The sequence below is a fragment of the Mesoplodon bidens genome, assembly GCF_964165515.1.
Source record: "Mesoplodon bidens genome assembly, chromosome: 8".
NCBI lineage: Eukaryota > Metazoa > Chordata > Mammalia > Artiodactyla > Ziphiidae > Mesoplodon > Mesoplodon bidens.
This window is the reverse complement of record NC_138165.1, coordinates 69,803,356-69,818,702: the sequence shown is the minus strand read 5'-3', so window position 1 is coordinate 69,818,702 and position 15,347 is coordinate 69,803,356. Positions and strand designations below refer to the sequence as shown.

Sequence of the window (15,347 nt, the reverse complement as noted above, 5' to 3'; positions counted from 1 at the left end):
ATCCTACTCTGCCCTTCCTCTAACTCATTCTAAATTTAACTATCCCCTTTCATGGAAAACTAACCATACCTCTTCATCCAGGTAAAATGAGGTCTTCGTGTTATACCCTCTCCTAGCACTCTACTCTGTACTTTTCATTTATTACCATCATATTTGATTAGTATTTTTTAAAGAGATAAAATATTAAAGATACAGTTAACTATTTCCCCTGCATCCACTCCCTTTCCTCCCAGAGGTAAACTTTACTGAAGACTGGAGTGCATGTTCTTATACTTTTAACTACATTGTGTATTTGTCTCAAAAAGTCTGTTATGGGTATATAAAGTGTCATATGGTATATATCATTTCACTTCCTTTATAGCAGTTAAAATGAACTAGATAGATCTACATGTATCAGTATGAGCAAATTACTTATCACCTTTTAATTATTTTAGTAATGATTTATTCCATATCTGCAACCCCCTCTAGAATGCAAACACCAGGAGCTGGATCATACTTGTCTCATTAACCACTGCATACATTAAGCACTCTGCAGTTTCTAGCACATAATAGGCAATAAATAAATAAACACTAGTTGAATGAAGAATTCATGAATGAATAATAAACAAGATAATGCTAAGGTTAGTTTATATAAAATCTGACTCTCTGCCAAATTAAATTAGCTAAATATCTTGAATTAATTCTGTTACATGCTGTTTAAACAAAAACTAATAAATACTGAGGGATAACTGGTTCTTAATAGAAAGAAAGAAAAATAATTTTAAAGGTTATATGTATTAACTTATATAAAAGGATCTAATTTTGGACATTCGTGGGGACCTACACATAGCAACAGAAAAGGAGAAAACACACACAAGAGGAAAACAAAATTCTTGGTATACAGAAGAGATGAAAAATTGTTTGGTAACTAAGTAAAACAGGGACTAACAATATTGAAGAGGAAACCTAGAGACTAGAAGAGTCTTAGCCACTTTCTTACAGCTACATAAGTGGGAAAGCAACTTCATAGAAAAAATGGACTACTTGACCACTTTTGTACTGTACTACATTATTATAAACGCAATTCTGGAAGAAAGGAGAACAGATGGAAAATGCGTACATTTACCACTCACCACCAGAATACAGACATTGGGAAAGGCAGAAGTTATTTTTAAAATAAACTTTAATAGCAAAATTCTTTTTTTTTTTTTTTTTTTTTTTTTTTTTGCGGTACGCAGGCCTCTCACTGTGGTGGCCTCTCCAGTTGCGGAGCACAGGCTCCGGACGCGCAGGCTCAGTGGCCATGGCTCACGGGCCCAGCCGCTCTGCAGCATGTGGGATCTTCCCAGACCGGGGCACGAACCCGTGTCCCCTGCATCGGCAGGCAGACTCTCAACCACTGCGCCACCAGGGAAGCCCCAGAATTGTTTCTTCATAGTCTAGTATACATGGCATATTTTTGTGATTTTTGCTTATATTTAAGTCAAACTAAAAATCAGATGTATAGAAGGACAACTGTAAATGTCTCTAAATGAGGACAGAATATTTCATTATTTCATCTTTTCATCACTGAATCATTCTAGTTTTGTTGGTTTCAAAAAAAAATGTATACTAAAAACAAGCGCAGGGGCTTCCCTGGTAGCACAGTAAGAATACACCTGCCAATGCAGGGGGACACGCGTTCGATCCCTGGCCTGGGAAGATCCCACATGCTGCAGAGCAACTAAGCCCATGTGCCACAACTACTGAGCCTGCACTCTAGACACTGTAAGCCACAACTAGTGAGCCCGCATGCCACAACTACTGAAGCCCGTGTGCCTAGAGCCCATGCTCTGCAACAAGAGAAGCCATGACAATGAGAAGCCCGAGCACCGCAAAGAAGAGTAGCCCCTGCTTGCCGCAACTAGAGAAAGCCTGTGTGCAGCAACAAAGACCCGACACAGCCAAAAATAAAAACAAATAAATTAATTAATTTTTTAAAAAGTGCAGATGTGAATAAAGACACATTCATTTTTGGATAATGAAGTTCCAGATCATAGAACTTTTATACATAAATAGGATTAATGAAAACCCCTAACTTTGAGTTCTGTGAAAAGTAAGGATTTATAAAGGTATTAATAAATTGAGTTTAGCTAATAGACATTTAGAGGAGACAAACAAAAGGACTGAAAAATGCATCTTCTGAATCTGGAAGGGGGGGAACTCTTCCAAACTCATTTTACAAGGCCACCATCACCCTGATACCAAAACCGGACAGATATCACAAAAAAAAGACAATCACATGTCAATATTCCTGATGAACATAGATGCAAAAATCCTCAACAAAATATCAGCAAAGCAAATTCAGCAATTCATTAAAAGGATCATACACCATGATCAAGTAGGATTTATTGCAGGGATGCAAGGATGGTTCAACATCCACAAATCAGTAAATGTGTTCCACCAAATTAACAAAATAAAGCATAAAAATCATATGATCATCTCAATAGATGCAGAAAAAGCATCTGACAAAATTCAACATCCATTTAGGATAAAAACTCTCAACAAAGTGGGCATAGAGGGAATGTATCTCAACATAATAAAGGCCATATATGACAAGTCCACAGCTAACACCACACTCAACAGTGAAAAGCTAAAAGCTTTTCTTCTAAGATCAGGAACAAAATAAGGATGCCCACTCACCATTTTTATTCAACATAGTATTGGAAGTCCTAGATAAAGCAATCAAGACAAGAAATAAAAGAAATCCAATTGGAAAGGAAAAAGTCAAACTGTCACTATTTGCAGATGACATGACATTATATATAGAAATTTAAAGGCTCCATCAGAAAACTGTTAGAATAACCGAATTCAGTAAAGTTGTAGGATACAAAATCAATATACAATAAGTCTGTTGCATTTATATACACTAATAACAAACTATCAAAAAAGAGAAATTAAGAAAACAATCTCATTTGCAATTGCATCAAAAAGAATAAAACACCTAGGAATAACTTTAACCAAGGAGGTGAAAGACCTGTATTGAAAACTACAAGGCATTAATGAAAGAAACTGAAGACAACACAAATAAACAAAAAAATATTCTGTGTTCATGAACTGGAATACTGTTAAAATGTCCATACTGCCCAAATTAATATACAGATTCAATGCAAGCCCTATAAAAATTACAATGGTATTTTTCACAGAAATAGAAAAAAAACCTAAAATTTGTACAGAACCACAAAAGACCCCAAATAACCACAGCAATCTTGAGAAAGAAAAACAACGCTGGAGGCATCACACTCCCTGATGTGAAATCATATTACAAAGCTACAGTAATTAAAACAGATGGTATTGGCATAAAAACAGATACAGAGATCAATGGACCAGAATAGCACCCAGATATAAACCCAAACATATATGGTCAATTAATTTACAACAAAGGAATCAAATACATACAATGGAGAAAGGACAGTCTCTTCAATAAAGTGTTGGGGAAACTGGACAGCCACATGCAAAAGAATGACACTGGACCACTATCATACACCATACACAAAAATTAACTAAAAATGGATTAAAAAACTTGAACCTAAGACCTAAAATCATAAAACTCCTAGAAAAAACATAAGCAGTAAGCTCCTTGACACAGATCTTGTGATGATATTTTTGAATCTGACACCAAAAGCAAAAGCAAAAATAAACAAGCAGGACTATATCAAACTAAAAAGCTTCTACACAGCAAAGGAAACCATCAACAAAATGAAAAGGCAACCTACTTAATGGGAGAAAACATTTGCAAATCATATGTCTGATAAGGGGCTAATATCCAAAATATGTAAAGAATTCATACAACTCAGCAACACAAAAAATAGTCCAATTAAAGAATGAGATCTAAATAGACATTTTTCCAGACATTCAGGCGGCCAACAGGTGCATGAAAATATGCTCTACATCATTATCGGGGAAATGCAAATCAAAACCACAGTGAGATATCATACCTGTTAGAATGGTTATTATCAAAAAGACTAGAAACAACAGGTGTTGGCAAGGATGCAGAGAAAAGGGAACACTTGTACACCGTTGGTGGGAATGTAAATTGGTGCAGCACTATGGAAAACAGTACGGAAGTTACTCAAAAAATTAAAAACAGAACTAACATATGATCCAGCAATTCCACTTCTGGGCATTTATTGAAGAAAATGAAAACACTAACTTGAAAAGATATATGCACCCCCATTTTCACTGCAGCATTATTTATAATAGTCAACATACAGAAACAAGGTGTCCCTCAATGGATGAACGGATAAAAAGTTGTGAGATACACACACAGGAATATTACTGAGCCATAAAAAAGAATGAAATCTTGCCATTAAGACAACATGGATGGACTTCAAGGGCATTGTACTACATGAAGTAAGGCACACAGAGAAAGACAAATACTATATGATCTCTCTCATATTTGGAATCTAAAAACAAGCTCATAGATACAGAGGACAGATTGGTGGCTGTAAGAGGTGGGAGTGGAGGGTGGGGAAAATGGGTGAAGAGCCACCAAACTGACTTCTAGAGCATTGAAGAGCCTACTCAGAATCAGGGAGAAACTTTGCAAATGGGCTATTATCACCAGTATCAGTTCTTAAAGAAGTTCTTTATTGTTTCCTATACTTAAAATATTGGCAAATTTAACATTCCAAAAAGATACACACTATTCTGTCAAGTGGTCCAGGTGGACCAAGAATCCAGCTAAAGAAGGCTTTTTCTTGGTTCGACAATTAGCTATGTAATGATACAGACTAAGTACCTAATTAGCCTTTTTTGGGGGTGCCTGCTTAACAAAGTTGGAGATTTCAAAATTATTAAGATAGAACAGTGACATAAGTTCATTTTTTGTAGATATAACACTATTTGAAATTATCTTATGTAGTTACTTATCTAGGCTGTTATTTTCTGTATTGACTCCTGGTATTTATGGCCTATGAGATCATGTCTCATGTGACCTTGCCCAGAACATAGAGTAGTTCCTGTCTTGTAGGTGCTCCAAATTGCTGCATAAAGGCAAATGAACAAATGAATAAACTTTTGCACCTATTTTGCACGTTATTTGTAAAACACTTTTAAACTTCTCTAGTAGTACTGCCTTCCTCCCTTTTCCTTGCATCTCTACAAAGGAAGTTGTCTAGGGCAAAATAAATTACAACACAGTCACTGGATTTGGCCCCAAGTCCTGTAAAACCTGTTTGTTTTTGTGCATTTGGTCCAGCAGCCAGCAAATACTTAATGAAGACAGCTAATTGTAGTTTTCTAATCAGGAGGGTGGCACACTATTACTTCATAGTCTGAACCAGACCTTTCTCTTTTCTCCTTTCTGCTGAAGATTTACAGTCAACATGCAGTTTAATGAGATGCTTTTAAAGTGAGCTTTAAAAAAAATTCATGTGTTTATGGACTCTTAGGCTTATATTTAGTCATCTATTTGGTAGGAGTGAGTGAACAGATAATTTTACTTTAATGTCAGGATTTGAAGGGCGAATTTTATTAACTTACCAAATTGGAAATATTTCTTTGAGATTATAAGAATTATAGTGAAAAATCAGTGGTAGATAGAGTCACTGTACAAAATTTCCTTTATCAATATTAGACTTGAGCCTTAAAACTTTATGTCAAACTCACTTGGCATTATGTACATCTACAGACAAGTGTCTATTATTGTTACTTACTGAAGAAAAGCTGACAGTGACATAAAAATGTTGGCTATTATTTTTTCTCTTGGTACATATTTAAAGACTTTTTGGTTACCACCCTTCATTTTATCCCTTCAACCTTCCAGGGATTGCTTAGTCAGTTATCAAACACCTGGCATTTTTTTCAAGCTTTATATCCTAAAGTTTTCTAGATGAGAAATGAAAAAAAGTAACTCACTGATTTACCATATTGAGTTGGCACAGGGTAACAAATTTGTGCCAATACTAAAGAATGGCATATTTCTGAACCTCTAGCTGAGTGGAATTAAGTGAGCCAAACATACAATTGATGAAACTGAAATTTTATCTAGGAGTCCCAAGGATGTTTAGATGCCAGTGTTACATATGGCACAGAAAACTCAGCCCCGTCAATCCTAGAGTTAGAGAATTGAGGCAGCTTCCGTTTCTACAGATTGTAACCATCACAGGGGGAGGAACCTTGCCTCTTAGAGCAGTGCAGCATCTCCAACACCTAACATACTGCCTGAACAGTGTGTGTGTGTGTGTGTGTGTGTGTGTGTGTGTGTGTGTAAATAGAAAAATAAAAAGAAAAGCAAAACAAAACTCAGAAATTCATGCCCACAGTATATCACACCAGGCTACCCACTCAGATCCTATGCCCAACGGCCAGCACTCATTGATGCTATGTAAGTCCAAAAAATACTAGGTAAACCAAAAGTTTCAATCTATTAAAAACTTCTGCAGAAGATCCCAAATTCTTAACTAACACAAAATTCTAAACCTCTCAATGGCAATGAACAAGAACTTTCACAAAGCAAAAACGGTAAAACACAATATGCAAACAGCAGCAGCTCTCTATCCAAAAGCCCCATATGTACAAGGTAAATGTACTAACATGCCAGTAAGTAGATCATTACATGACAAAGCCCAACATGTAAGGGATACCAAATAAACAACAGTGATGGTTCTGTGGCAGACATATATGGTGGATGTAAAATAAAATTGCACAACAGAGACAAAATAAAAATGAAAGCTTCTCCAGTTTTTATTACTTGGCTAAAAACACAGCAATTCGTTTTTTCTCCTTTGTTTCTCCTTTAGGTGAAAAAGAAAAAATGTCATACAATGACTGTTGTAACAGCATATTTTAGTTGAAACACTTCACAAATAGGTAATAGAAAGTTAAGCTCTACTTCCCTCCTTCTGAAAACCATTCTCTAAAGTTTCTCTTTTGGGTAAAAAGAGGAAACATTAAGGCAGAAATATTTTATTGGTTGATTAAAGAGGGTTAATAGTATCAGTCACCACAAGAATTTTAACAAAATCACTTGTCCTGCAACTTCAAAGGATGTCAATGAAGTTCCACTTTGCAGAAAATGTAACATTTATTCATTTCAATTCAAAGTAGAAACAGTATTATTTAGTTCATTTCTTTATTTAAGTTATAAATCTTGTGTATAGACCTGGACCCACAGATGCATGTATTCAAAGTTGATTGTAAAATAAATTACCAACAATAAGCTATATCATATTGAAAAAAAGTTTATACTTTAACACTTACGGATTTAAAAAAATATTTTAAATAGAAGTAGTGGCAAATGTCAACAACATTAAAAGATTTGGAAATGAACATATCAGCAATGTGAAGATTTGAAAATGAAAACCCATTTTACGAGCAACTTTGATATAATTTTTAAAGTTACCTCATTTTCAGCCAAAAATTAATTATGATAGCAAAGGGTGAAAAAGAAAGAATACTCAAGATTAACAGGTTTTGAGTTTTTCAATTAGGATCTTTAATTTTGAGGGACTATAAGAAAGAACAAAAAACAGACCTTGGATTGAGTTCAATAAATAATTTATATCACATCATTCATCTCTTTTAAATGGAAACAAGACTAAAGTTTTATGTTATCCCCTCAAAGGATGAATTGTAATGATCCTTAGCGATGATTCGTGAAAGGCATACACAAAATAATGAAAACTAATAATTCTAAGCTAAGGAAGAGTTTAACAAGAGGCTGAAGATCATGATTTTAATTTGGATCTTACAATGGAATGGCCCAAACATGAATAGTTATATTTGCATAACTGATGCTACTATTTCAGCATCATTCTAATTTTAATAGATACAAGGTGAAAGCAAGCAGAGCTTATTTGAACAAGAGCCAGTCACTTAAAAGTTCAGGTTCTCACCTATACAAACTTGTGGGGAGAAGAGCTTCTTAGGCAAGTTTAAGTTTTGAGAAGAAACTGGTACTTTTTTTAAAGAGTAAAAATATTTAAGTTTTAACATTTAAGTCAACTAAGTCTTTTAAAAATTAATGCATTTCAAGAACAGCAATATACATTTACTTCATGAATAAAAAATAAAAATCCCAGAACTATGAAAAAGATGGATGCTAAGGACAAGACACAATAGAGTAATAGACAAATACAGAGCCTTATTCTGAAGCCACTCAAAGATCCAAACATCTAAAATAAAAACAATGTGCTGGGAAAAGCTAACCTGAAAAGAAAAAAAAAAAAAATTTTTTTTTTGTTTTTTTTTGTTTAGAACTCCAATAATCTTTTGGTTACTTAAAATCTTTTTACTTATATATTTAGCCTAATCCCAAAGGAATTTAATTTAAAAAGCCAGTGGTGCAACATCTATTTTTAGAGTCACATTTCTGCTACTCTTCACTTTCTTTCAAAGGTTCTGGGGTAATGTTTTGGTTTTAGAACTACTGTATAATTGTGACATTCACTTCTAACTTTACTAGTCTTTATAAACATGGCATATAACTATATACTAGAAAAATACAATTAAGTAGTTTTAATAAACACTGATGGGATAATCAGTTTGCCAAATAACTTACAGTCATATTAACCAGTACTGCTAGTTATGCTTCTCAATAAAAAACCAACAAATAACTGTCCCCAAAAACATAAAATAAACCAACCCCATCAAAAAAGAGAAAATAAAAGTAAATACGTTAATTGAGAAAGCAAGGTGCTACCTGGAAAAGAGGGCTGGGAGGAATGGGAGTTTGCACCAGATAACCTTTAAGATTACTTCCCAGCTCAACCATGTGATTCTAATAAATTACAAGATTACGGTAAATGAAAGAACATCAAAGATCTAGAAAGCATGAACTATGTTTTAAAAATAAAACAAATTCTTCAACTGTTTACAGGATATGAATTAAAATTATAACTAAGGGTTCCAAGTGGAATTGCTAGGCCAAAGAGATTTTCATTATATAAACAAAAATCACCAGAAATATGAAACAGACATTTAAAACTGTCTCAGGTAAGAATTTTTCCTTTTAAAAGCTAAGCCCTCCAAATAGATAATTTTAATCATCTGATACATTAGGACTGAAAATATTTCAGCAAGGTAAATACTTGATGAAATAAAAATCATTATTTTTTATAATACTATATCCAGAAAAATCAGGTCCTCAGATATTAAAATTTGGCCTAAAAATAAGTATACCAAATTGTTCTCTACCACTGAGATTTTAACTAAAATGATTTCGAATTAGTAGATGAAATTTAGAGTTAGAAGTCTAATAATAACAACCACAGTGTTACGAGATCAACTGCCAGAATTTGTCATTTCATTACTCTTTTCTATGAGCCTCCATACTGGACTGCTTTCAGAATTCATCAAAGTACTTGGAATCAAGGATCATCACTTGTTCACTTTTTAATTTAACCAAAATGTAACAGTTCCCAATAAGAAGTGTTTTGTAATTTATGCCAAAAATACCACGGACACCACCAGAAAAGCAATGTGCTAAGTGCTAATTAGTAGCCTATTCATTTTAATTAAAGGTCAATGGATCAGGAAGCCATTATACAAGTTTTGATCAGTGCTGGTTTTACACATTTTACATATCTTAAAAATCTCTATAGCTACAACTTATTAAAATTACTAACAGATCTACAATCTACAAAACAGGTAAGGTTAACTAAGTCAACCTTAAAATAAATTTCCTTCCTTTCGTATGCTCACAATATAAATTTAGAAAGGAATGTTTTAAAACCACAGTAATAAAATCAGTTCATTAAATAAAGATTTATCAGTCTATTTAACTTTTTTTTTTTTTTGCGGTTCGTGGGCCTCTCACTGTTGTGGCCTCTCCCGTTGCGGAGCACAGGCTCCAGACGCGCAGGCCCAGCGGCCATGGCTCACGGGCCCATCCGCTCCACGTAATGTGGGATCCTCCTGGACCGGGGCATGAACCCATGTCCCCTGCATCGGCAGGCGGACTCCCAACCACTGCGCCACCAGGGAAGCCCTATTTAACAATTTAAAAAAAAGAAAAAAAAGGTACCTTTTCTATGACTATTTAAGTAGTTAAGGACTCTAAAAAAAGTCAAGTTTTGCCAGCTCTCTTTTATATTGGATAGATTTTTGCCCTAGATGACCTTATAGTAGTTTTAAAAGCAAAAAGTCCAGACTAAGTGTAATTTCTAAATTTCTTCAATGTGCATTGTATGGTATTCCCATTAATAAACTACTACTGGGTCAGAAAGAGGGAGAAGAGGAGAAAAAGAATCTCTCCTAGTCCAGTTAAATTCTTTCCATTTCTAAACAGTGTAGAAAACAAATGTTTTAACTGTGTTACAATCTGAAATAAAAGTGGTTGAATTTGACATACTTGAATGTATGTTCATGTGTAATTTTGGGCTTGAATTCCATGACAGTGAATGGACTAAAGTAACCTGAATAAATGTGAGTAAAAATCTGAGGGATGGGCCATGATGAATCATAACAAGCCCCATCTCCAACATCTAGTTTTAATTAAATATTATATTTAATATAAAATGGTAAAGAAGGAACTGAACAGAAAGCATGTTACTTTAAAAAAATAAAGCATTCTATCATTTTCAAGACCATCATGGAGAAAAACAAATTTTTACAAATGAATAGCGAAGACTCTTAAAACTAAAAATTGTGCACAATTTTTAGAATAAAACTATTCCATAAAGTAAACTGTTCAAACTAAGAAGTACATTATTTTAAGTTGAATACAATCCTTCAATATAAAAATTTTGGACACTACTTTAAAGTCAGCTTCCACATGAAATTTGATGTTCTTGCTTTCCCTTTTGTGGAGTTCTCCAATATCATTATTCTATTCTGACAGTGCTAGTAGTGAATGGGAGCAAAACAGAAACCACAAATCTTTAAAGGTAAATTGAACAAGTAAAATATGTTGTATTTTATAAATTCTGGGGCAGCAAAAATATTCAAAGTTCTCTTACGACAAAACCTGGAATAGATCGATGAACCATTTACACATGACATACTATGTAAAAATAATTGCTGTTGATTTTTAGGCTATGGATAATGGACACAGATAAATATAAAGATAGATAGATATCTATTAGATAAACACATAAACACATACAATGTATATAAATTATCAGGATACCGACTGACAATATCAGTCTATATCAGTGGTTCTTTCCACATACGTACATGCCTATGAAACTACACTGTCAGATCAAGCTCTGAGTTACCTCTCTGTTTCAAATGGATTAAAAACATCAACAACAAAAACAACCCCAAATGTGTCTTTAATAGCAAGTGATCACAAACTTACATATTGAATATACCATGACAATGGAACTGCCTATTTACTAATCCCAAAAGAACTTTATGAAAAAAGCCCACAGATAAATACAAATTCCTGTAAACAACAGTATTTCCCCTTCAAAGAGTTTTTAAAACTTCTACAGTATATTTGGGATGTCTTCTCTGGATATGAATGGAAGATTTCATCAAACAAAAACTTAAAGTACTGTATCTGACCTACAATGCATGTAACCTCATTATAATTTGGATCATGCTATGGAAATATACTAAGTTCCTTCTGAAAGTTAAATTCCTTAAAAAGTAGTTAGGGTGGATTTCAATATTACAGTTATTCTACTCAATATAGATTCTACTGAGAATGACAGTTCTATTCTAAAGCAATAATACTCCTTATTTGATTTTAGCAACATGTTATTCCTACTCTGGACAACAGGTAAAACAACAATTGCACAGTCAATCACTGATATTCTTCCTCAGAAAGCAGAAAGAACCTGCAAATGGGGTAGTGGGTTTTTTGGGGTTTTTTTAAGTTGTCAAATGGAAAAACAACGAAAAAAATTGGGAGAAAAGTCTTTATTCAAATACTTCTAGTACAACCAATAGAAAATGTCCTCCCCGCAAAAAAAAAACAAAACCCACCAACGCTATACTGCCTTAAAAAAAAAGAATCAAATGAAGCCCTTGAGTATTTCTATACTTTCTCTTCACAGCAGCCTCAGAATTAGCTAAAAATATAAAGCATTTAAATAATATCTTCACAAAGGATGACTTTTTAAGTTAAAATTTCAACTACTGTACTTAAACTGCTGAAGTTGCTTTCATAAAAAAAACCAATAAAATCAGCTTAAAATAAATTTATTGTACAATACAAAAAGTAGGTGTACTGGAAAATAAAAGGTACATTAATATACAAAGCAAATAAAAGAAAGCTAAATAACACAAATGGTTTAATCCAAACACTAAGATAAAATGCACAACATTTATGCTAAAAATAAAGTATTTCAGAAAGGATATGCATTTCAAATGAAATGTTAATGATGGAAAAAAAGGAAAAACAAATATGCTAACTTCAAAATGCTTGAATATCAAGAATCAGTAATGGCATAAAACATTAAATCCAACAATACTGGGTACTTTTCAAGAACTTTATTTGAAAAGATATTTAAAATACTGAAAGAATCAAAATAATGTCTTTCAATCTGGCAAAGGTTTTCCTTTTTTTTTTTTTTTAAATAAAGTTTGGGGGCCTATTCACAATATCTTCCCTCTTCTTCCATTTATACCTTCCTACAAAAATTTCTGGATGCTCACCCTTAACAAGATTCTATAAACAAAGTAGCTTAGGTAACCCTACTTCATTGGTAAGTGTGTATTTAAGCCTTACCAACATAGTAAGTGGCACAAATTAACATAATTTTGAAATCTATACAAATATGGACACAATATGACACATTAAGTTTCCATTTTATAAAGTAAAACCTACCTCCAAATGAAACAGTAAAATGTAACAATTAGAGCACAGGGGGGAAAAAAATAAAGCCTGTTTTGCAAACTATAAATTTAGACATTCAGTTCTCCAAAGCACAATAGCTCTGTGAAACTAATTCGAATGACACTGTTCAAAGGTATAGCAGAGGTAAGGCCTTCAGCCACACCATTCTCATGTAAATGGACAAACCAGAAGCATCCAGTTAGGATATGCATCTGTACATCAGAGGAACACTGAATTAGCCATAAAATCCTTGGTAATATCCTCTAAAACCTAACGTATAATTATTTAAATATATGTTTAATACTTCAGTTAGGCCAAAAGACTTTTGACCAAGTTTGGAAAGGAATTTCTTTTCCTAATATCATAGTTCCCAAACTCATATAATCAAGACTTTCTATATCTGTATTTGCACTAGCATCTAAATCATCCAGGAAAAAACTTTTTGCTACACTACAATTACTTTTATAGACTTTACCCTACCACATGTATGCCATGATACTAAGAAACTATCAAGTTCTCCTTCTGACCTCACTCCTGCTCTCCAAAATCTTGAAGCTGTGGGGGAACTGTGGGGAGAACCAGAGAGGTATACAGAGGAAGGAAGAAGTGTGAATAGGTCCTACACAATTTTACAATCACTTTGCCAAGACTGACTTTAAACATTGTGAAATATTTGAAATTAGGTTCTGTAGGTTGAACCTATAGTCCTTTTCTTAAAAACAAGTTTTGATTCTCAATATTGCATTTATATAACCGAACAAAAGGATTCAGATCTAACAGGCATTTTAGTAGCATACTAACTACCTTCAGACTGAATTCATTTCCTAAATACTCTAAACGAATTCAAATAAAACAAACTTTATGAGATGTTATTATAATTTATCATAAAAGATTCATTAGCATTTGTGAAATTATTAAAACCTAAAAACCAAGATTCACCATTCATACTTAAATATAACATGGAAAAAGTTACGTGGATATTATGAAAATAAAATTGTTCAGGTAAACATTTCACTTGAAGACACTCCCTGTTGCTCCTTCTGAGTAACCATTATAGCTTTTTAACAATGAAACATGTCATATTACATCTGAAATTCTTTGGCTGGAATGCTTTAATAACATAAGACACTCCTGTACATGACAATTCTGACAGAACAAAGGAGTTGCAAAGTGAAAAAGCAAAGACATTTTGAAGTGTTTTATAAAATTTTAAATAAATTTTTAAAACTTTAAAGCCAAAAAAAAAGTTAAAGCTAATCTATTACTAAAAATAGCATAATATCTTAAGCTAATTTTGTAATCTACTGCTATATTAAATAATTTGGATTTTATTATTAAGTCTTTTTATTTTTGTATTTAGCACAGAAATACTTTCTATTGCTACTAGAGACATCATGTCAGTTTTAAAACTGGAAAAGAAAAAAACAAAATGGATGAAATTTATGAGTTCAGTATGTGGGTTTCAGAACCAAGAAATTACAAATTTCTGTTACTATTTTAAAATGGGATTATCTGACTGCATATATAGTTAAAATTTTAATTACACTAAGAAAAAGTTTTAAGAAATTTTTCCTTTCATTTTTTAAAAATAAAGCAAATTTGCTTTATTTACTTATAAATACTTTTTAAAAGACTGACAAATTGACCTTTTTATCTATTAACTTTACACAAAGATTAAAAAAAAAAAGCTTTATGGCTCCAGCACCCAAGGTTGAGAACACAAAAAACTCAAATAAATATAGTATGCCAGAAAACTAAAGATGTTTGAAAGGTTAAATGAAGAACATTCTGAAACTAGAACCCATTTCTTTAGCTTTTCTCTCCCAGACTTTCCATTCTATATACTACAGTTGTAGAGATGTCCTCATTTGACTCAGGTGACACTTTTTTCCATACTGTCTCTTTTAAAGCAAGTTCTTGTTGGAGACTTTCATAGTCCAATGGTCCAAAGGAATGCTAGTTGTTCAAGCAACATACATAATTTATTAGTGCACTTGAGTGAAGAAAGGTCCAAGCTATAAAACGGTATTTTTCAATGAATGTTATTAAATCTGTTAACATTTTCACCCACCACCATCTGATGTTTTGCTCCATGTTACTCATGTTGATGCCCACGGAAATTTCTATTCTGTCGGCTTTGCATAATTCTCATATATTATCAGAAGTTACTTTGATTGGAACTAACGATAGGAAAATTTACTTAGTATGTGTTAAAATTTTTTTCTACTTAGAAGTGCTTCATACATATTAGTTTCAAGTCTAGTTAGGTAATTTTACTCTAAACATTTTCCATTTGGGATGCAAAGAAATTTAGATTCAAAACAAGTCCTTTACTGCAGTGAACAACAACGAAGACAAAAAAAAATCTTGTTCCTGGAATGTGAGCCCTGACTCCTTTAAAAAGGAGTATATATGTGCAAAAATATGAAGCCAAACACACTGATAATAAACAAATATTACCTTAAAATAACAGTGTCAGGAATATTGCATTAAATATTGCATTTCTACAGAAAAATCTTCATCTATGGTGACCTATAAAACTTACTATGAAGCTTTGTCAGGTCTCTCACTAATACTATAATCCTTTCCCATTTACATATCC

At 33.0% G+C, this 15,347-nt stretch overlaps 1 protein-coding gene across 3 annotated transcripts in view; it reads right to left on the bottom strand.

Moving 5' to 3' along the window:
• GLS (glutaminase) overlaps positions 1 to 15,347 on the bottom strand; it is a gene marked incomplete at its 5' end in the record, with an annotated part of 80,904 nt that overhangs the window by 18,635 nt on the left and 46,922 nt on the right. The window contains one exon of one of the 3 annotated variants that reach the window (XM_081243256.1): positions 12,093 to 14,701. The exons of 1 other annotated variant lie outside the window; for it this stretch is intronic. In XM_081243256.1, coding sequence (XP_081099382.1) covers positions 14,555 to 14,701 — 147 coding nt within the window. In that variant the 3' untranslated portion in view covers positions 12,093 to 14,554. Of the gene's footprint in view, positions 1 to 12,092; positions 14,761 to 15,347 lie in introns of those variants that run through there. One more of the 3 variants, XM_081243257.1, reaches the window with a different exon arrangement.